A 22662-nucleotide genomic window follows, 5' to 3' on the forward strand; every position below is an offset into this window, starting at 1 on the left:
AGCAATATTCAATCAGACTTCGAACCATTGATTTGTATAGCGTCAGCATGATGGAGTGAGATCGTGTGTGAAATACACTGAGAACCCATGATGCTTTTTGGCGAGCTTTATCTGCAATGGCTCGTATGTGAGGGGACCAAGAGAGATCACTTGACACTATGACGCCTAAATCCCTGAGCTGATGTATTGGCTCAAGTATAGTGTCTTTGGAAACTGAGTATTGATAGTGTTCAACCACAAATGGAAGTTCAGATAGTACATATTGGTGGTTGAATTTATGACACATGTACTCAAATTTGTCTTTGTGAAGGGCCATATTATTTCTTTCAGACCAGTCAATGACATTTTGCAGATCTTCTTGGAGGAGCTTGACGTCATGCTCCGATTTGATAGCAATGGATATGCGAGTGTCATCAGCAAAACATCGAATTATAGAGTGCATGATACAATGTTCGATATCATTGATAAAAATCAAGAAAAGGATCGGCCCCAAAACAGTACCTTGTGGAACTCCGCTGATTATCAGTGCAAGGATCTAATTTCTGCGTTCGATCTAATTACATCTTGGTGACAGTTATACCCGTGAATATATTTGTGTAGTAGTATTGAGTAGGCCCGGCAACGACACGGTAGGTTATCAGTTATGAACATACAAATTCACGCGCTGAAAAAGCGGGAAGATCAAAAACGCGCAGATGAAATTATACTTAGCCGCGCTTTTATGTCAAGGTTGCTGGTCAAATTTTACTATTTGATCAGCATATTCACATCGCGCGTTACGTAAACTAACAATAACTTCAGGACGGCCGACACGGAGCGTTTATAGCGTACGGAGAATATATATATAATAGAGAAACAACTGAAGAATTCAGAGTTAAAACAACCTGACCAAAATCAATGAGGTAAAGATGATAGATCAGAGGGACGGGAAGTAAAGTTTGATGTCAAGAGACAATAAAACGATCATTCTACAATTCAATGTTGGTTCAAAGTTTTCAGACAATTAGTTTCAAATCACTTAATCAAATACGATCAAGAATTATAATAATAACTTAGAAGAAATAGCGCAACAAGCATGAATTAATTCGTCAGACTTTAACAAAACTACCAATAACAATATCAACAGGGTTTATTATTGCAAGTAATTTCATGTGAGTTTTTGTGACTATTTTGATTGAACCTCTTATCACAGTAAGAACAGGAGAAGGGTTTCTCCCCTGTGTGTATCCTCATGTGACTAGTTAAATTACTGCTCCTATTGAACCCTTTACCACACACACTACACTTGTGTGGTTTCTCTCCAGTGTGTATCAGAGCATGTTTCTTCAGATCACTTGATTGTAAAAAAAGTTTTCCACAGTACTTACACTCGTGTTGTGATTCTAGCTCACGATCACCATGTGTTCGCTTGTGGTAACCAAGAGCATGAGGTATGTTAAAAGACATCGGACACACATCACATCTGTATTGTTGTAGTGTGTGCTCTGTGCTAATATGATCATATAGTTCCTGTTCAGAAGGTTTCTTAACACCACACTGCTTGTACCGACACCTGTATGTCTTGTTAGTGTGGTTATTGTAGATGTGAGCAGTGAGATACTGCTTCTGAACAGCAGTATAGTCACAGTATGTACACTTGTACTGCTTGTCTCCCGTGTGTGTTAACATGTGAACTGTAAGGTGAGGTTGGTGATCTGTTTTATATTTACAGTAAGGACAGCTGAGTCTCGCTACCTTATTGTGTACTGTTCTGATGTGCCTAGCTAAGTTACTCCTGTCAGAAAACATCTTCCCACACGTGTCACACTTGTGTACTTTCTCTTTTCCTGACACTCCTCGAGTCTTCCCACATGTGTGTGTCTTCAGCTCTTGCTGTGTCTTAAACAGCTTCAGACAACCAGTTGCAGTACAATGATATTGCTGACCTGTATTAATGAAATATTACTGAAATATAATGAGGAATTGTTCAAAGATAATGATAATCTCGTGCTCACCTAATTTTTTATTTCAAGGCATATAGTCGTAATAATCAATGATGTGACCATTTCCGACTCCCTTTGATATTACCAGAGATTGTTCTCACCATTTTCAACATCAGTCTGCAAAGAATACCCCAACTCTTCGAAATATTCCTCTCCGTAGAAAACTAGTAATTCCTCTCCCAACCCAATTGGTTTATACGAATAATACTGTATTCCACCTAGAAAATGTATTCCATGATAGAAGGCAAATTACAACTTTACAATACACAACGATATGTAATTAATTATTTTTATTAGTATTCAACAACTAAACCATGGTTATTTTATTATCAGGATACACCTTAATAGAAAACAGCTTAATAATATGAGGATGGTATGTAATAGGTTCATATATAAAGATTCTACCCAACGGATTTGGGTATGAGATATTCACAATTTATGTAAAGAGATAAGTAAGAACGACGTAGTAGAAAACTGGCGAAAAAGTACACCCAATTTTACCTGGGATATTTCTAACAAGAACGTTCTCTTCACATTGACCCCGAGCACAGTTAAGAAACCGTAACCAGTTGCTAGCCCTGTGACTTGCCCCGTCCAGGTAAATAACATCTCCATCCTGACTAACAGCTCTCCACGCATATCCACTCTCTTTATCTGAAGACTCTAATTTCTTGTATTCCTTTTCTGATAGAACTTTTCCCTTGTAGTTACCTGATAAAATAGATAAATCAGAACAACCAAATTTAGGATACGAAACATTAATACAATTGCTGTTTGGCGAAAGGGACGTGGACACAAAAAAAGGAGTAAAGTCTGATCTCACCACATCACGTGACCTACCCAATATACTTCCTGGTTCAATAAACTGATACGCAAAAGCTCCATCTCCAGCCATAGGAATTGTAGATTCCTTGATTTCAATACAACTAGGTACTGGGAAGTTTGCAGTCTTCTTAGTTCCTGGTTGGCTGATATCTTCTAAACATGGGAGTAAAGGACCATGTAATTCACATTCTCTTCTCACATAATCTTTACATTGCCAGCAAACTGAAAAACAGAATTTCATTAAAAACATCATGATCATTCATAAACGTATCTACCAAATTATTACAGTAAAAGTAACAGTACCATTAACAGTTAATTAAAGCAAAGATTCGGTAAATTTTGACGAATCATTATGATTCAGATACATTAAATTTAAATTTTAGTTGCTGATATAAATAACAATAAATACCATCTAGTATTGATAAACAATAAGTTAACTCCTATCTTCGTAGGAACTTACAATATTCAGACTGTAAGACCTCCTCCAGATCATCGTTATCATCACGGTATATAACCCCCTCTTTAGCAACCCTAGGAGGGTTACTACGTCTATTTTTAGAACCTTTTCCTGCAGCTGCTTGAAGTTCTGTCTTGGAGAAGTCTTCCTGAATGTTATCTCTCTCAGCAGTGGTATCTGTAGGAACACTAATATGTGTCTGTGTAATGTTTTGCATCTCTTCTGATTCTTTATCTTCGTCAAACAAGCTCAGTAGATAACCATCATCCAACATTCCTAGATATTCAAAATCATCTATTTCTTCTTCTTTCTTCTCAGAGTCAGGTTCTGACTCAGGTAACCAATAAGAAGGACGGGGAATATTGTCAATATTCTCGTACACTTCTCTGTTACTGAGTATGGTGGGGAGTTTCTTTGTTTGTGTTACAGAGCTGGATCTGGTATCAGACTCTGTTGTGGTTGTTACACCAGATGTGTTATCAATTCTAAAATTGTCTGTTATACTCTTATACATGCTGTTATAATGATAACTACTGCTACTTTTATTTGTAGTTACCATGTCAATACGTTCAGTATCGTTGTGTGTACCGCTACAAGAGGGTAAGTTGTCATTCGGTTCAGGTGTTGTTGTGGCATATTGTTTGCTTTGCGGTATGTTGCTTTTGTTAGTACTCGCTTTGGTATTGTCGTCATCATCATCTAGAACAGTAATTCTATCCATATCTTTGAGCACCTCCTTCACTTTTTTGTTATACCTGCGGGAAAAACAATTAACCCGTTAGCCATATTTAAAATGCACTAGCAACATGCAATCAACTACAATTACGAAACATATATTATGCATTGGTTACGAGAAGCCATTAAATGTATATTTATGTGTAAGATAAGAAAGTATCAAAAGTAAAAACTAACTCGTCCTGCGTCATGTTGTGATGGTTATCATACAACTCAAGAGCTCGATCAAGACAAGTATCTGCCTTGTCCTTGTTTATTTTACCAAACTTATACTGTTCCTCATCATCGTCAGGCACATCATTACTCTTGTCTGACATAAGTTCATTATAGAGGTCAGGGGCCAGCTCAATTATATTTATCTCCTCATCTGAGGACTCTTCATTCTCCCTGTAAAGTAGTACTCATTAAACATATCATAACATTATTAAGTTCAAAAACTGAACATCATTGAGACTCTGACAAATATTTATGCAAAAAGAAACACGAGAAAAAGTTCTAGAACACAATTATGATCAAGATTCAAGCTATTAAAAAAATTAAATAATCAGATATAGTGTAACTAACAATCAAACATGTCCTCCAGGAATTTCTCCCAGCCACCAGGATCGGATAAGTCTCACAAGTAATTTTATAGAACTCCTCATCAGACAGTCTATGTTAGCCTCACATATTTCATGTGTAAACTCAGGGTTTTCTGCAATCAGTTTACACACATCTACAGGACCTTCTCCGAGGTGAGACGCTAGATTCTTGTTGACAAGTAGATCTTGTAATGCTGGTACAGACTCAGGTTCTGAGTGTAGGAACATCTCTAGTTCCTCTACTTCAGGAGCTTCAGCTTCTTCAGGCTGATTAACTTGTCTTACACATTCTAAACAATCCAGTTGTTCTACTTTTATCTTTTTAGTCTCAACTTTTCCATTCTTATGTTTCCCTTTCTGCGACTTCTTCTTTTTGTTGGGAGATTTCTTCTTCTTATTAACTACAGGACTGTCTTTGTCACTGTCTGAGCTGTACCTCTCAGCGGGGTTTCTGGGATCAATATTAACAACCTCCTCAAGTTTTATCAACCCATCTTCATACTGATTCAGCAATATTTCATCTGCGATGTGAGATAATGGTTATTTTATACGAAAAATGAGTTTTTGATACTACTGTGTCAAAAAACTAATTTCACAAAATAGTGCAATAATTTGATCAATCACAGTAGCCTATTTGAAGTTGGAGCAGCAGTTCAGAGCTAGAGGCTGAGAGGTTGATTAATTGTTAGTTCATTATTTGTTTAACGGATGAACATTAAACTTACACTGTGAGTAGGCTGAGGTATGTTCCTCCCATTCTTTAGTCCGGTAACATTCCAGTGGTTCATCTAGTGTCATAAAACCCAGTTCCACTAGCTTATCTCTGTTATCTCTTATTCTTTTGTATCTTTTCAGACTGTGTTCACACACACCTCCACAGTACCTGGCCCCATTATGTTCTAAATATTACAAACTAGATTTAGTTGGAAGCAACAGTTAGTTCATGATTTTATAACTCAACTTAGAGTTCATAATTTACAAAACAGATATACATATAACTTATATTTAAATTTTGACTTAAATTTAAATCGTTAATAAATCTGAGGAAGGAACAACACAGGGTGATACCAGTGCACTTGGATGGTATGCATTGACCCTGATGCCTCTACTCAAAGCAGTCCAGGTAAAACAGACAGAACTAGAAATAAAGTTTATCTGAACTCAACGCTTACCGTTTGCCAAACAGGTTTGATATTGATTGATTTGATTTGATATGATTTATTGTAAAACCAGAGCATGCTACCAAAGCTAAGGATCTATTTCCAGATGTACAAATAATTACAGAGGGCCACCGTTTACCGTTATCTTGGATCGTATATTAGTAAAAAGTATTTTTTTCTATCAGGGGTTTCAGAGATATTAGAACTCTTTCACCCACGGCAATGTGTAAGGAAGTAAGGATAGAACCTGCACTCCTGCCTGTCCAACCAACTTTTTAATGTAGATAAGTGTATGGTCATGCAAATTGGTTCTTGTTATTCTAAGAATCAGTACTTGTTTGGCGGTGTGCCTTTGAGATGTGTTGAAAGCGAGAAGGACCTTGGAGTGGTCTTTAACACCAGTTTCAACTTTGAGGATCATGTGAGAAAGTGCATTGCTAAAGCTAATGGTACCATTGCCTGGCTTACAAGAAATATTATATCGAGGGAAAGAAGGGTTATGCTGGGCTTATATAAGTCTTTAGTGAAGCCTCATATAGAGTATTGTTCACAGGCATAGGCTCCAGTGGCTAAGCATGGAAACTGGTCACTGATTCTTGAATTGGAAGGTGTTCAAAGATCGTTCACCCATATGATTGATGAATTGGGACTCATGACTTACAGAGAGAGACTGGATAAGCTGAACCTCACAACCCTGCTTGAACGCAGGGTTCGTGGAGATCTCATTGAGATGTTCAAGATCCAGGAAGGCTTTGTGGGTTATGGTTCCAATTTATTTGGTCGTTCTGGTAGGACTGTTGCTGGTAGATCAAAGACTCATAGATTCACCACAAATGAGACTGATTTCTTTGCCCAAAGGGTCTTGTGCTATTGGCATGCCATGGCAGTGGCGTAACGAAGGGCCCCGCAGACCCCGCTGTGCAGGGGGGCGCCGTCTTAGGGGGGGGGGGGCGCCAAATTGTTGTTTGAATGTGGGACAATTTCGAAAACTTAACTAAAGTACTAGCAAAACTGCACGTTTTGCTCTAGATACACACTTTTTTAGAGATTTTATCGGCATATCCTCTAAAATCACCTAATTTGTTCAACTTTAGGAAGGGGCACCAAAAGGGGAGGGGGCGCCAACAGGGGGGCGCCTTTTCAGAGGGGGGGGGGGGCGCCAACAGGCAACGTTACGCCACTGGCTATTGGAACAGTCTACCACCACTTGTGAAAGCTAGTGAGTCGGTTACTGGTTTCAAGAAGGGATTAGATGCCTTTCGGCTTCATGGATATCAGGCAAATAAGCTTGGCCACTACTGGGAACTGTCATATGACATCTTTGATAGAATAGATGTGTCTGTGTCTAATAGGAATAGTTATGTAAGTTATATGAAAGAGAATCCATTGGTAGCTAAGAGGAAGAAGGTTAATATCAAAGGTATTTAGTTCAATTTTTTTTTAATTTGTAATTATATGGTTTCAAACGTAAAGAGTTCATTTTCTACGAATTTCTTTTGAGGATGCCCAGAGAGGCATTATTTATAATGGTTATCTCCTGAATAAGCAACAGTTTTCAGATGCTATAGCTTTAAGATATAACCTGACGCTGAAAGATTGTCCAAAACTTTGTACTTGTGGTGATTCCTACTCCGCAAACCATGCCCTCACGTGTAAACTTGGGGGTTATGTGACCTTGAGGCATAACTCACTTCGAGATACAATAGCTAATATCATGCGGACAGTCAAATGCAAAGACGTTCAGACAGAGCCCCCTCTTCTTCCAGTCAGCAGCATGCAGTTACCACGAGGTACAGTAACTGGAGATCAAGCCCGACTAGATATATCAGCAAGATCAGTTTGGAATGCGTTGGAAAGAGCATTTTTTGATGTAAGAGTGTTTCACGCTCCTGCTCCAACCAACGCCGCTAAACCAATTCCTATGATGTATTTGGCTCACGAGACTGAGAAGAAAAGAGCATATAATGCAAGGGTCCTAGAAGTGGAAAAAGCTACCTTTACACCTTTAGTTTTCTCCACAACAGGAGGCATGGGAGTCGAAGCGCAACGCTTGATTAAAAAGCTTGCACAAAAGATGGAATCTCCAACGGGTCAGCGTTATTCAGACTCAGTTACATATCTTAGAAAGCGCTTGCGCTTTGAGGTATTAAAGACAACGGTTATTTCGATAAGGGGGGACAGAGGGCCCAAGTTGCGATATAAACCAGACAATATTGAAGATTTAGATCTAAATATTGAGCCCTTTGGCTAGAGAATACTTTCTTGAATATTTTCGATAGTTTTTAATATTGGTAATGTTAATGAATTGTAATTGATTGATATGTAATATTTAGGCCCGTGGCCAGTTTTCATCATTATTTATAATGTTATGTTATGTTAACTTCGTTCTCCAGGAAGACCAACACTCAGGAGAAAGCACGTTTTGTTGTAACAGCTATTGATCTGAATGCAACCTTCGAAAGAGCATTATTTGACAACAGGGTCGCTTATCCTAATTGCAACTCAAATACGTTTAAGCCACTAGATAAAATTAACTTTACTTTATTTTAGAGAGTACTTCAGTCAGAGAAAGAGTCCTTTTTCCCACTAGTCTTTACAACATCTAAACGTATAAGACCCTTTTGCACTCTGTTCGTAGATCATAGCTAACCACAAAAAGAAGGTGAGTGCCAGGTCAAAAAACACATCTGCACACGATCTAGGTTTGAGCTGCTCGAGGCACACTTATTAAATATTTTTCAAATTTTACAGAGTACAGCAATAAATGAATATAAAATAAAATCGTTGAAAATATCGCGATCGCCTCATTTGTAAAATATGACGGGTACCCAAACATGTTGATTCATCGTCGATCGTTGCTCTTTCGCAAAGCAACGATCTCGATGGGTTGACATCGTCAATCAATCAGCTTATTTAAACATTTATGTTTTACTGAACCTAAATAAGTTTGAGCAATTTCGATGGTCAGAATTTGAGTTATCAACGAATTTATACTTAGCGGGTGATACTCGTAAAATATTTGTTCCATATATTAAAGACCGTTGGCGAGTCCAACTCGGCGCGCGTCCTGGTAGGTTGTAAACCTACAACACACCATCAAATATGATGGTTTTAGTGAAACAAATTTTAGTGAAACAAATTTAAAATTTTATCCTTTATTTTACAACCATGATATAATGATATTTACAAGCCTCCGTTTTGAAAGTTTTAAATTTTAATATTTTCACATTTCTATTTAAAATTCAAGAGGAGCGCATTTGTAGCTCAAACTCATAGAAAGTATCTTTTTCGTTTAGCGCGCACGACACGTTTTTGTGTTGCGTGTGGGGATTAGAATATTCTTAACTCTACGGTTTTTGCTAGAGTTTATTTCCTAATTTTAACTCGGATAGTATTTTTTTAACAAAGAAAGTATAGGGAGTTATGACTTTAAGATTGTAAAAGTCATGAGTTAAATTATTAGTAAGTACTTTTTCTTTTTTAAAGTAGGGGGAATGTTAGAATCTTAATTCTATTTGTAGCTTGTTTTTGTACTTCATATTACTAACCCTGTATCTCACTTTAGCAAAGGTTTAGTTCCAGTGATTGTATATACAGTGTTGGGGTAAAGGGACTCCAGAAGGCAGACAAGGCTCGACTCCAGACTCTAGTTGAAGTAACAGAAGAGAGAGGAGTGTCCAGTGTTTAGTTGACTCCAGACTCTAGCGTAGCAGAAGGGAGAGGAGTGACGTTGTCGACTCCAGACTCTAGCGTAGCAGAAGGGAGAGGAGTGACGTTGTTTTAGTGATCCCACAGATTCCAGTCGACAGATACTATCTGTGTTCTGTGACGTGGAAAGAGTGGTAAGTAGTTTATAGTTATAGTTTAGTAGTTTAGTCTAGGAGTTCCCGCTTCCTCTTTCACTTTCATTTATAGTTTCACGTGGATTACCTTTCACTTTACTCACGGTAGTTTTCCCCCAGGGTTTTTGTTTTATAGTTATCAGTTCCAGTTTTACTTGAAGTCCTCATCATTCAGAAGTCCCTCATATAGTAAGAAGAACATCATCATCAGGAGTAGTAGTTTTAATTTAATAGTAGTTTAATCTAATAGTAAAAAAGACATTGTTTAGTTTAGTATTGAAATGTGTTTTAACTATTAGTCAGAGCAGAGTAGTGTGAGTTACTGAGTCACACCATATCAATCATTCACTATTTAAGAGAGTACATTGTAGAGTAACAAGGTTACTTTTAACACCATTTATTTGTATAACCTCTTTATTCATCTAATTTGTATTTATAATAATTGAGTATTATTTGTTATTTAATTAACCCAAGAACAGGGTTCCAACAGCGCATTCTTGAAAACAGGATTAACTTGTTTATGATTATATGTTATACGACAAATATGAAATAAAAATAAATTTAAAACTATCCGTGGTTTTTTTTTTTAAATAAATTATAATCTTACCTAAATCCAAAGCCAGCTTTGTGAAATTTACATTTAGATCATAACATATCGTCAATTCTAAATATTTACAATGCAACATTTCATTCAATGAAACGAAAAGTTTTCAATGAAACGAAAAGTTTTTCAATGAAACAAAAAGTTTTATTTTACATTCCTTTAATCATAAATAAAATAAAAGCTTAAACCACGAATTAGTTAGCTAGAAGTAAACTTGAGGAAATATTTTTGGTGATTGTATATAATTATTTAAAAAACTTTATTTGGTTGTTAGTATTTTAATTATGGTAAGTGGTTGAATTTAGTGAGACAAGGTCAGTTTCTCTATTATCTTAGAAAAATTTCTACTTTACAGTAGGCAATGCTGAGTGGCAGGAATGAGGGACCAAAACGCTTGGGGCTAACAATGGCCCATTTACAAACCACTTCAGACATGGCAATGATGTCATTTATGCTTAATTCGTCTGAAACTGACCCTACTGCACTTGTAACATTCTATAAAAATCTCTTCTAAAAGTAAAACAAATTTTTTTTAAAAACAAATTTAAATTTTGGTATTTATTAATAACAATCAAAACATATCATATCATAAAAATAAAGCCGCGCGTTGGTTGACTGCCTCAGTATGGTGAATAATTTAAGCTTGAAGGTGCCCTGCGCATTTACAGAACATTATGCGGCGATCACATGATCACGAGGACCTGTGAGCGCCAAATTTAATTTAAACTTTCTAGAAATCGTACATCACTACGAGTTACTCATGCTTTTGAATTATAGGAGTGCGGATTGTCAGGTATTTCATTTATTCATACTTAATCGGTTTAAAGCTGTATATTTAGAGCTCACTATTGTTTGAACTATGAAAGCAGAACGTAAATAATGGACAATATACCGACGACAATACCAAGGACCCGAGTGCCGCATTGACTTTTCCGGATCCGTTTTTACCGAAGGCTTATCCACCAGTTACTCATGCTGCATGTATAGTCTGATAATATTTTGTTTTATCTCTAGCAAGCATTCTGTAAGTTGGAGTGTCGTATTTATTATAGAAGAGCCAGCCAACCTCCGCATTACAATCTTTTGTATACCAGGTTCGTTTATAAAATCTAATCATATAATAAGATTGATCCAATAGTTTAAGATGAACGGTATATCTTAGCTCATCGTTATTAAAATCCGAATGGATGAATTAATCAAGTAATGTTCCCTTCCAACACAACTAAACAACAAACAAATGCTTGCTCACCAGTGGTGACGCAATCGTAGGGGCATGCAGTTGGTTCAGATAACTCTCACTCCGACGACAGCGTCGAGAAATTATCAAATTATGCATTTGCGCCATACTGGACACATTTTATATTTAATATTTTGTGGTTTGTAGAAATTAGTGTCATCTAAAGTATAGCTTAACTGGCGAGCAAGCATCGTCCCACTCGGCGGGGACGAAAATACCGAGTCCAATCACAGAAAGTTAACCAAAAGATAAAAACAAGAGCTCGGATATCAACAAAAATCACACGCTCCAGACGACGGGGGAAGAGAGGATAGGAAGTAAGCTGCTGGGCTCAACAAATTTTGATAATTGTAAACAAATTTGTTCTTGTGCCCTATAATAATTTGGTATTGAGGTATGACCCTGTACTGTGTGTGATAGTGAAAATGAAAGTGAATGTGAATCTGTAATGCGAACGAAATGAGTTATGGCCAGACGATTCTTCAATTTCAAAATAATAAAGTCAAAGGACTCTGTTTTAAAATACAAGCTCATTCTTATCAAAGTTTAATTCTGTCCATTCTAATTTTTCGTACCTGGACTGTATCTGCCGAATGACACAGCAATATGAAAACGCGCGCGCATAGCATTGCGCGCCGATGCTGTGCGCGCGCGCGCGTTGTCGGCCGAAACTTGGGAAGTTCCCGCTCTAATATTCAGACGACAGTGATGACTCATTAAGAGCACTTATTTCGACCACTTTCCCGGTCGAACCATTACATACCAAATCAAACTAATTGACCCACGTGTATAGCCAATGTCCTGGCGGTGCTGAGCCGATGTAAAACTCTTCTGTAAACTTTTTTGTCTCTTGTAACTTGTTTATATTTTATATTTTAGTTATACTGTGTACTGTGTACAATAGTTATAGCGTATAGTGTGTAGTGTGTAGTGGTTATTTTGTTGTAACGTGTCACTTTATATTTTGCTACCAACGTCAGCCTTGATTTACCATTTATTGTAATTGGTACAGCATATATCAAAATTTAAACACTGTTTTCGATCTGACGGGTGATGGGCTCTCTCTGATGGGACATAGTTCTAGGGGGTACCCGGGGTACGAGTTAACGAATAGTGTTCGTGTCCTTCCACAATCCCCTCTCATTGTGTTTTTGACGGAGGAGGAGCCTAGTTCATCCGTCTGCATCGCTTAATCGAGTTAAAAATTTAGCCAATAACAAACTAAATTACATGTTATACTGATATCAGATGTAGAGTTTATAACATACAAATTCTAAATTTTTGACGGCTGACGATGGTAAGTCGCTACGTTTAACTCGGGACTTTTATAGTCTTAAGTCTTGGAGCTCAAAATGTCTCGTGCTGTGGGCCGTATAAACGGCGCACACCACCGCCCCGCCTTACTGCTTACATTACTTCATGGTTGCAGGGCGGAGCCGGTGCCGTTTGTCTCGGCCTCGAGTGGCGAGTGCTTGCCCATCGAATACACGATTGAAACACTAATTATTTACTGGCATTCTACAGTTTCCAAAACGAAGTACGAAGGTATATTAACTTTGAGCTTTGTTTTGGCGACTGCTTCATCGATGGGCGAGTAGGTATTTGTTGTTTAGCGGTGTTGAATATTGGAGCAATTATATAATGTATATCTCCATCATAATATAGGCTAGTGTAAACATATATAATCAATAATACAAACAAATAGTATTATATTATTGGTAACTAGCTAGATTATAAATGTTATTTAAACACATATGTTTACGTCAATTATTACTAAAATTAATATTCTTTTTGCTTTAATATAATTACATGTCACATAATTGATTAGTTGAATGAAACGTGTGCTACAAATGTCTACGCCTCACGCAGAACTGCGTACCGCTTAGTACTTCATGCTTGAGCGGTACTGCTGTTCACAGAGGCGCGCACTCAATTTAATCACAAATAACGAGCGCGCGGTTTTTGAAATTTCTCCATTATTATTATTCGATCTATTAATTAGATCGCAGTGCTCACGGCCTGTACTGCATGAACGACAGAAATATGTTTTAAATTATTTTGCTTCTGAAATTTTGGCTCTAGTAATTAAGAAATGCGACATGTAATTGTAAGATAACAATTAAATAGATCTTGTGCGCGGCGCCTACAGCTGACCTACGAATTTCTGAACAATTGAAAATTGTGGCTGTGTGCGCGGCGTACTGTATATGTGTCTGAAATTGAAATTAGAATTTATTTATGAATATAACATTATTTATTGATTGTTTTGTGGTAAATAAAAATTTTTCTTTCCTAAAATTTTTCTTTCCTTGAGTAGCTCACTTTTCAGTGTTACTTTAACTAAGTTCGTTGACTTAGTAAAGCTTATCAAACTGTCAATTTTTCGACAGTCGTTCCACATTTTTGTTGATTGATAAATGAAAGAGGAGGATGGGTTCGGGGTGATGAACTGGTCTGAACGTCTTTGTGATGGTGATCTGTGGAGTAAAGATAGGAGTGAGATTGGAGATTCTAATCTGACAATTTTGAACAGTTCTAATAGACATGTGTATTTGTACAGGTTGTGGACGGTAAAAATAGGTATAAAAATGCATAACACAAAACACACAAACAAAATGTTTATAATCCTTATATAATAATAAATTTCTATAGAACTTTTAAATTTCTATAAAACTAATAAACCTATATATATATTCATTTTGCACCCAGAGAAAGATGTGATCACAGAGGTAGTTTCGATATTATGTTCATGACAAGGTATGGGGCTGCTGCAAGTTATATTTTGTTAAGATATTACCGCTTTTTCAAGCTTAAGTAATCTAGGCAAGGTCAATTTTAAAGTTTTTGAATTTTGTCGAACGCTGTTTAAGGCTAAGTTCCAGTCATTTGGTTCTCCTTCCTTTTGAGTGTGAGTGATGGTGATTCTTATGGATGATTTGAGGTGATTGGGCTTATAACAGGTGAATGTAGTTAGCATGAGATTTTGTCGTACTGTATTCCATATTGTCCCTGCTCTGTATATGTAGCTGTCTGATGGTTTAGGTGTGAGAATGAGGGTCTCTTTGCCAAGTCTGCCAGATGTTTCAAAGAGGGAGTATAGTGATATAGGGGTTCTATATTTCAAGACCTTGAAGATGTCATTAATACAATGGTAGAAGTACAGATTATCCACATTCATGATTTCATGAGTGTTGAAGAGGGGTTTTGTATGCTCCTTTCTGTAGAATTCCTTGCCCAGGATTTGCTCCCCATTGCATAGGGTCTGCATCGTGCACTAGTTTTAAATTTATCCAAGTATGCTTCTTTATCTCCAAACATTATGCGGGCACACATTTTCTGTGCTTTGAACAGAGGTTCAAGTTTTTTGTTAGATGCCCCTCCCCAGACAGTTATACCATATGCAAGATAGCTTTCAAACAGAGTGTGATATAGATCTTTATGGAGTGATGTGGGAATGTTATCTTTAATTCTATTTAGCATGCCACAGCAGCTGGCTAGTTTTTTTGCTAATTTCCTTCTATGTGCGTTCCAGTTTAGGTCTTCATCGATTGTTACACCTAAGAATTTAGTTTCATGTACTCTCTCCAAGGGTATGCCATTGATATTGATTTCTTGATCAGAGGGTGTATCTTCATCTTTGTCGGATCGAGAGTTTGAGAATTCAAGGTAACAGCTCTTGCCAGTGTTTATGTGAAGTTTATTGGCAAGCATGTAGCGGTGTACGGAATTTAATCTACATTCAAGCGTACTTCAGCCCCTACACGCATCCGTTCTTATGCAGCGCGGCTCAAGCTGCGCACGCACGTATTATTTTATACTTTTTGCTTTCTAATAAATATCGTGTCAATGTGTACGTCTAAATGTTCATGTTTTGTGTAAACCTAATCCAATTGAGATTAGTGACAAGGATAAGGACCCAAGTAAAGTGCCTGTACGGCTTTTTTGAACTTCTGTCGACCACTACTCTTTACTATTGATTTAAATAAAAAATGTTTGTTTTCTTGAAAAATTTGTTTTTTTCTTAAATTGTTTCAATAAGGATAACTTATGTCTTTTTTCCTGGTTATTTCAGTCGATGTTGATTAAATATGGCGAACAAGAAAACAACAATTTTCAAGAAAACAACAATTTTATTTAGTATCAGTTAAAGCAGACAAAAACATATTTTATATATATAACTAGTGCAAACTTTAGACCATATATCTTAGGGGACTTGGAGTAGCAAGAGAGTGACCAGAAAGTATATGTATACTTTTACCAAAAATACGTCGAAATGAATCCAGGGTGATACAGGATCTGAGAGTGCAGACCATAAAGTTTACGCACCCACCCTTGCCTCCTGAATTCTTGGTTGGAAAGACAATTATGCAAAATTGGTCGTTTATACTCCAAGTCCCTTTGTTAATAGAAGTAGTATTATTTATGTCTGGAGTTAGCTTCATTCAATAATAACAATATCAATATAATCAATATTAATATCAATATCAGACTAAACTATCAAATAAATAAATTATCAAATATCAATTATTAATTCACTCTGATTAAAAAGTTATAAATTAGGATATCTAATATTTAAGAATTACAACTACAAGTTGTTAAAAACGCCCAAAATAGATCTGAGATATTTTCAGTCTGTAGTACAATAATGATAGCAATAGTTTAAATTATGTTATGTGCCGCTGCAATTAGATTAAATTACTGTAACTTAAAATTGTTTGGAGTCCAAGTCTCTTTTAAGTCAGCAGCCTGTGATTGTATTAATAGTGCTTTCGTTCTCAATTTTATCAAGTTAATGGAAGTTTCTAGAGAATTGCTTGAAGTTAAAATTTTTTTATGAACAGTGTTCCAAAGCTTGGCTGCATTAAACAAAAAGGTATTTGATTTATTTAGAAGAATAACTGTTAGACTCGTTGCACGGTTTGAAATAGGGGTGGGCACGGATAGCAATATTTTTGGGTGATGTCATGAATTTTTAAACGGCCCTGTTTTTTGGGTAAAGGGACCTCCAAAATGAAAAAATAACTTGGTTTGGGGTCAAAAAAGCCCGAAATAAATATTTCCCGCCCCGTTTTCGGTTAGCGGGAGGGTCATTTTTGACGTTTTTGACTAAAATTGGCTTTTATTTAATTCATTTTCACCTTTTACACCTCATTGTTACCCATGATTGTGAATCATTATTGACAAACCAGGTAGGGTGAATGATTTCAGCCATCTAAAAATTTTCTGAAGACCCCCAGGGTGCCCGTATCCATGGAAACGGGTCGTTTTGAAAAAAAATTAAGCGAAATCAGCCAAAATGTTTGTTTTTACCCCTTTTTGCCATTCTAAGACTTTTAACCAGTGGCGTAACGAAAGGCCCTGCTGACCCCGCTGTGCAGGGGGGCGCCGTCTTAGGGGGGCGCCAAATCGTCGTTTGAATGTGGGACAATTTCGAAAACTTAACTAAAGTACTAGCAAAACTGCGCGTTTTGCTCTAGATACACACTTTTTTAGAGATTTTACCGGAGTATTCTTTAAAATCACCTAATTTGTTCAATTTTAGGGAGGGGCACCAAAAGGGGAGGGGGCGCCAACAGGGGGGCGCTTTTTTCGGCAGGGGGGCGCCAACAGGCAACGTTACGCCACTGCTTTTAACATGGCCAAAAGTATCCAGAAAGACCATAATTGTACATTGTAACTTGTATGTCAACTATAAAAGGTATAAAAACATGATGTTAGGTGTTTTAGTGGTATTTTTGGGCCTTAGCAACGCCTAGCAACGGGGCGTTTTAGGCATTTTAGAGGTTAATACATGTCATTTTAATATCTTACACTCTATTGTTACTAATGAATGTTGATTATTATTAACATACCAGGTAGGGTTGATGATTTCAAGCTTCCAGAGCTCATCTGGAGGCATATTGGGTGCCTGTAACCATGAAAACTCGTCTTTTTTACGAAAAATTGAGATTTCGGTGAAAATTAGGGTTTTTTATAACTTTATCCATAAATATTATACTAGTTATCCTTTATAAACCCTATGACAGTTGTGTATTGGGAGATAAAATGGTAACTAATGTCTAACACTTCAGGGAGATAAGTTTTCCCACTATTTAGGCCCCTAGCAACCCATAGCAACGACGATTTACATGCAAAATAAGGCATAAAATACCACTATTTAACCCAAAACTGCTGAAAATTGACCTGGGTCATGGTAACAACGGTTTAAAACAGCAAAGTGATTACAATTAAACTATTGATGTTAGGGTTCCTCACTATGTAGGCCCCTAGCAACCCATAGCAACACCTAGTTACGTGAGTCTTGGTCGTACCTTCAATACCGATTGTCTGTAAGGTGTGAGTGCCTTTCCTAACTTGCCAAATCCTGGCAAATCCAGTAACGTGTAGATCCTTTAACAGAACTCATGAAAGTTATGGTTGCAATTAAACTATTGATGTTAGGGTTCCTCACTATGTAGGCCCCTAGCAACCCATAGCAACACCTAGTTACGTGAGTCTTGGTCGTACCTTCAATACCGATTGTCTGTAAGGTGTGAGTGCCTTTCCTAACTTGCCAAATCCTGGCAAATCCAGTAACGTGTAGATCCTTTAACAGAACTCATGAAAGTTATGGTTGCAATTGAACTATTAATGTTAGGGTTCCTCACTATGTAGGCCCCTAGCAACCCATAGCAACACCTAGTTACGTGAGTCTTGGTCGTACCTTCAATACCGATTGTCTGTAAGGTGTGAGTGCCTTTCCTAACTTGCCAAATCCTGGCAAATCCAGTAACGTGTAGATCCTTTAACAGAACTCATGAAAGTTATGGTTGCAATTGAACTATTAATGTTAGGGTTCCTCACTATGTAGGGCATAGGCCCATAGCAACCAATAGCAGCACCTAGTTACGTGACACGAGTAAAAACTAGAATGTCAAATTTTCAACAATTGTTAAATTTTATGTTACAATATCAAATAAACTATTTTAGAACTTGACTTTAATTGCTTTCAATCGAAATTTGAAATTAAAAGTCTTAACTTTTGACCATTTTTGAACATCGTCATGGTTAACAAAATCAAATATGACAAAATGGACCGTATTCATTTGTGAGACCTCCAGTCTTGGTCGTACCTTCAATACTGATTGTCTCTGTAAGGTCTGGGTGCCTTTCCTAGCTGGCCAAATCCTGGCAAATCCAGTAACGTGTAGATCCTTTAACATAACTCATGAAAGTTATGGTTGCAGAATCCCCATTCACACTGAGGACCTCCCCTGGCCCTGGGTAAGATGTATCCTCAAACAGCCCTATTACACAGTTGTTCTTCTTACATGGCAAACTCTCATCAGTATTACCAAACTGAACTTGATCTGGATTACCATGACCAATAGAATGGGGCTGTAAGGGTTCTCACTGCTCTTCAACAACTCTGGGGCTTTTCTGATACCGGTTTAGCTAGCCAATTGTTTAAACAAGATCTTGTAGAACGTGTGAAGCTTTACATTTTGTAATAACTTCCACCACCTTGGTTTCTTCACACAGCAAGTCAGCTTCCTGCTGGAACACACTCTTGAGTGACTGCTTCTGTTCCCCTTCAAATTTGGATGTCTTAAAATGTAACTTACAAACATCGACCTCGTAAGGATGGTCTTCTGATCGAATTGATACAGCCAGTATGACTGGAGGAAAGGAGGGCACGAACGAAAATCAATCGATGTCAAATCCTTTGGGTAAGTTAATAGGTCATGATATAGGCCAGGAAGGATATGAAGTAGACGATCTGGAGGCTGCTATCATTGGCTATCAGGGTAAAAGTATTGCCCCAGTAAATGTAGAGGATCTCCCAGTTACCAAGTCAAGCCCCAGAGTTGTTGAAGAGCAGTTAGAACCCTTACAGCCCCATTCTATTGGTCATAGTTATCCAGATCAAGTTTAGTGTGGTGAAACTGAGAGTTCGCCTCCTAAGAAGAACAACTGTGTAATAGGGCTGTTTGAGGATACATCTTACCCAAGGGAGGTCCTCAGTGTGAATGGGGATTCTGCAACCATAACTTTCATGAGTTTTGTTAAAGGATCTACACGTTACTGGATTTGCCAGGATTTGGCAAGTTAGGAAAGGCACTCACACCTTACAGACAATCGGTATTGATATGAAGGTACGACCAAGACTCACGTAACTAGGTGTTGCTATGGGTTGCTAGGGGCCTACATAGTGAGGAACCCTAACATCAATAGTTTAATTGTAATCACTTTACTGTTTCAAACCGTTGTTACCATGACCCAGGTCAATTTTCAGCAGTTTTGGGTCAAATAGTGGTATTTTATGCCTTATTTTGCATGTAAATCGTCGTTGCTATGGGTTGCTAGGGGCCTAAATAGTGGGAAAACTTATCTCCCTGAAGTGTTAGACATTAGTTACCATTTTATCTCCCAATACACAACTGTTATAGGGTTTATAAAGGATAACTAGTATAATATTTATGGATAAAGTTATAAAAAACCCTAATTTTCACCGAAATCTCAATTTTTCGTAAAAAAGACGAGTTTCCATGGTTACGGGCACCCAATATGCCTCCAGATGAGCTCTGGAAGCTTGAAATCATCAACCCTACCTGGTATGTTAATAATAATCAACATTCATTAGTAACAATAGAGTGTAAGATATTAAAATGACATGTATTAACCTCTAAAATGCCTAAAACGCCCCGTTGCTAGGCGTTGCTAAGGCCCAAAAATACCACTAAAACACCTAACATCATGTTTTTATACCTTTTATAGTTGGCATACAAGTTACAATATACAATAATAGTCTTTCTGGATACTTTTGGCCATGTTAAAAGTCTTTGAATGGCAAAAAGGGGTAAAAACAAACATTTTGGCTGATTTCGCTTAAATGTTTTCAAAACGACCCGTTTCCATGGATACGGGCACCCTGGGGGTCTTCAGAAAATTTTTAGATGGCTGAAATCATTCACCCTACCTGGTTTGTCAATAATGATTCACAATCATGGGTAACAATGAGGTGTAAAAGGTGAAAATGAATTAAATAAAGCCAATTTTAGTCAAAAACGTCAAAAATTACCCTCCCGCTAACCGAAAACGGGGCGGGAAATATTTATTTTGGGCTTTTTTGACCCTAAACCAAGTTATTTTTTCATTTTGGAGGTCCCTTTACCCAAAAAACAGGGCCGTTTAAAAATTTGGAAAATTTGCATTTTCGTGCCCACCCCTATTTGAAATGTTGATAGCCTCATAAAGGGAGTATGGGCAGTGGTACTTGATAATCTTAGAGAATTCTAAAATACAGTGATATTTGTACAAGTTTTGAGCCGTAAGAATTTTTAACCTATTAAAAATGGGTTTCGTATGCTCCTTTTCAAAATGTTTATGGCCTAGTATTTGCATGCCATATGGTCTAGTTCTTGCACATGTTGATTGTTTATCTAGATATGAGTCGAGATCACCAAAAAGGATTCTTATACAGTGCTTCTGTGTGATAAAAAGACTATCATTTGACCGTTCTTTGAGGACAACTCCCCAAACACTTATACCATAACTTAGATGTGATTCAAATAGAGCATTATATATTTTTAAATATAGTTCAGCAGGTATCGAGTGCCGAATTCTACAGATTGCACCAGTCATGGACCTCAGTTTTTTACGGATGTAGTGCATGTGAGCAGACCAGTTTAGCTTACTATCTATAACAACACCTAAAAATTTGGTATCCTTGACTTTAGTGATAACCTTACCATTGATGAATATTGATCTAGATTCATCTAGCAAGGTAGCAAATGGTCTAGTCCGTGCATTAATGTTGCAACTGGATTATATGGCAGGAATGCCAGGACTTTCATGGATGTAAGAATAACACACCCAAATGCACCATCAAACCTTAATGTTCCCCTGGACAAGTTGTACAAGAGAAATGAGGAAGAAAAAAAAACTAAGTATAACTCACGAGTCATCAACACTGAAAGAGCGTCTTTCATTCCTCTAGTGTTTTCTACAGCAGGGACTACAGCACCAGAATGTGACAGATTTCACAAACGTCTTGCTAGATTGATATCAAAGAAGAGAAAGGAGAGCTACACAGATGTTATCAACTACATCAGGACCAAGATATGCTTTGCTATGCTTAAAAGCATAGTGGTATCAGTTCATGGTGTGAGGAGTCAAGAAGAAAAGAAAGTAACAAAAACGGTTGCTGACACAGCATTTGGACTTATACCTAGTATGACCTCGACTTATGAGTGCCGTTAAATTATTAACAGGAAAATTGTCTTAATTTTGGTTGATCAAATGTTTTATATCAGATGTTGATTTCTTAAAGATAGGTGTATATTTTTGCTATTATTTCTATGAAAGGGGAGGTACAGATAAAGTACCAAACCTTATTGTGTATATTTGGTTGCAACTCCGGTAAATGATGAAACATGTCTCTTATGAGAGTGATACCGTGAGTTGCTTCCTTTTTTTTTTTTTTTTTTTTTTTTTTTTTTAAAAAGACAGAGTTCCTATTGTGAGAGAAGTTGTTAAACGACATCTTCAGGATAGAATGAACTCTGATGCACTTGATAGCTCTGATATCTAATCACACATCATCCAAAGCAACAAATGCTCAGATCAGCTTACTATAGATGATTTGGTAGATGATTATTTAGTCTTTCTTATAGCTGGAATGGAAACAACTGCCATAACCATGGCAATTACACTCTTCTATCTAGCTAACAACAATGAAATCCTCTCTAAAGTTAGAGAGGAGATAGACAGTGTTGCTGAACGAGGCCAAATGCTGGAATTTGAAGATGTCAATAAGTTAGTTTATATGCAGATGGTCATCAAAGAATGTATGAGAGTGAAGCCTCCTGTTCGAGGTGTTGGGCGGGTCTGTGCTAAAGATAATGTGTCTGTGAATGGCCTGAATATTCCTAAAGGAGCGGATATCTTTATACCCATTATGGCACTTCACCACGATTCAAGACATTGGGACAAGCCAGAAGTTTTCAATCCTGAACGTTTTTCATCTGGATCCAAGGTTAAAAGCTTCTCATATTTACCATTCATGGCTGGACCAAGGAGTTGTATTGGCAAAAACTTTGCTATGCTGGAAGCAAAAATGATCATCTCTCGAGTTGTGCAAGAGTTTGACATAGAAAATCCTTACACTGAAATCACAGATTTGGAAACTCATGGACTGATCACTGCTAGACCCCTTGATGGAGTCAAACTTAAACTGAACCCCAGGTTTATTTCATAG

The 22662-nt window shown here is 37.3% G+C and overlaps 2 protein-coding genes across 2 annotated transcripts; one reads left to right on the top strand and one right to left on the bottom strand.

Annotated features, from left to right (window-relative positions):
- Positions 1–968: 968 nt before the first annotated feature.
- LOC134822017 (histone-lysine N-methyltransferase PRDM9-like) lies at positions 969–5471 on the bottom strand. Its single transcript, XM_063832847.1, has 8 exons — positions 5306–5471; positions 4572–5101; positions 4177–4386; positions 3268–4019; positions 2823–3029; positions 2484–2693; positions 2084–2200; positions 969–1925 (listed from the first exon to the last, which is right to left on the bottom strand). Coding segments are annotated over exons 2-8 (2304 nt in total). The 5' UTR covers positions 4574–5101; positions 5306–5471; the 3' UTR covers positions 969–1119.
- Positions 5472–22104: 16633 nt separating this feature from the next.
- Positions 22105–22662, top strand: LOC134821687 (cytochrome P450 3A16-like). The gene has a single exon (XM_063832392.1). The coding sequence runs from the start codon at positions 22105–22107 to the stop codon at positions 22660–22662; it is 558 nt and encodes a 185-aa protein (XP_063688462.1).

The sequence above is a fragment of the Bolinopsis microptera genome, chromosome 10 (assembly GCF_026151205.1).
Source record: "Bolinopsis microptera isolate Bmic1 chromosome 10, MBARI_Bmic_1.0, whole genome shotgun sequence".
Classification (NCBI taxonomy): Eukaryota; Metazoa; Ctenophora; class Tentaculata; order Lobata; family Bolinopsidae; genus Bolinopsis; species Bolinopsis microptera.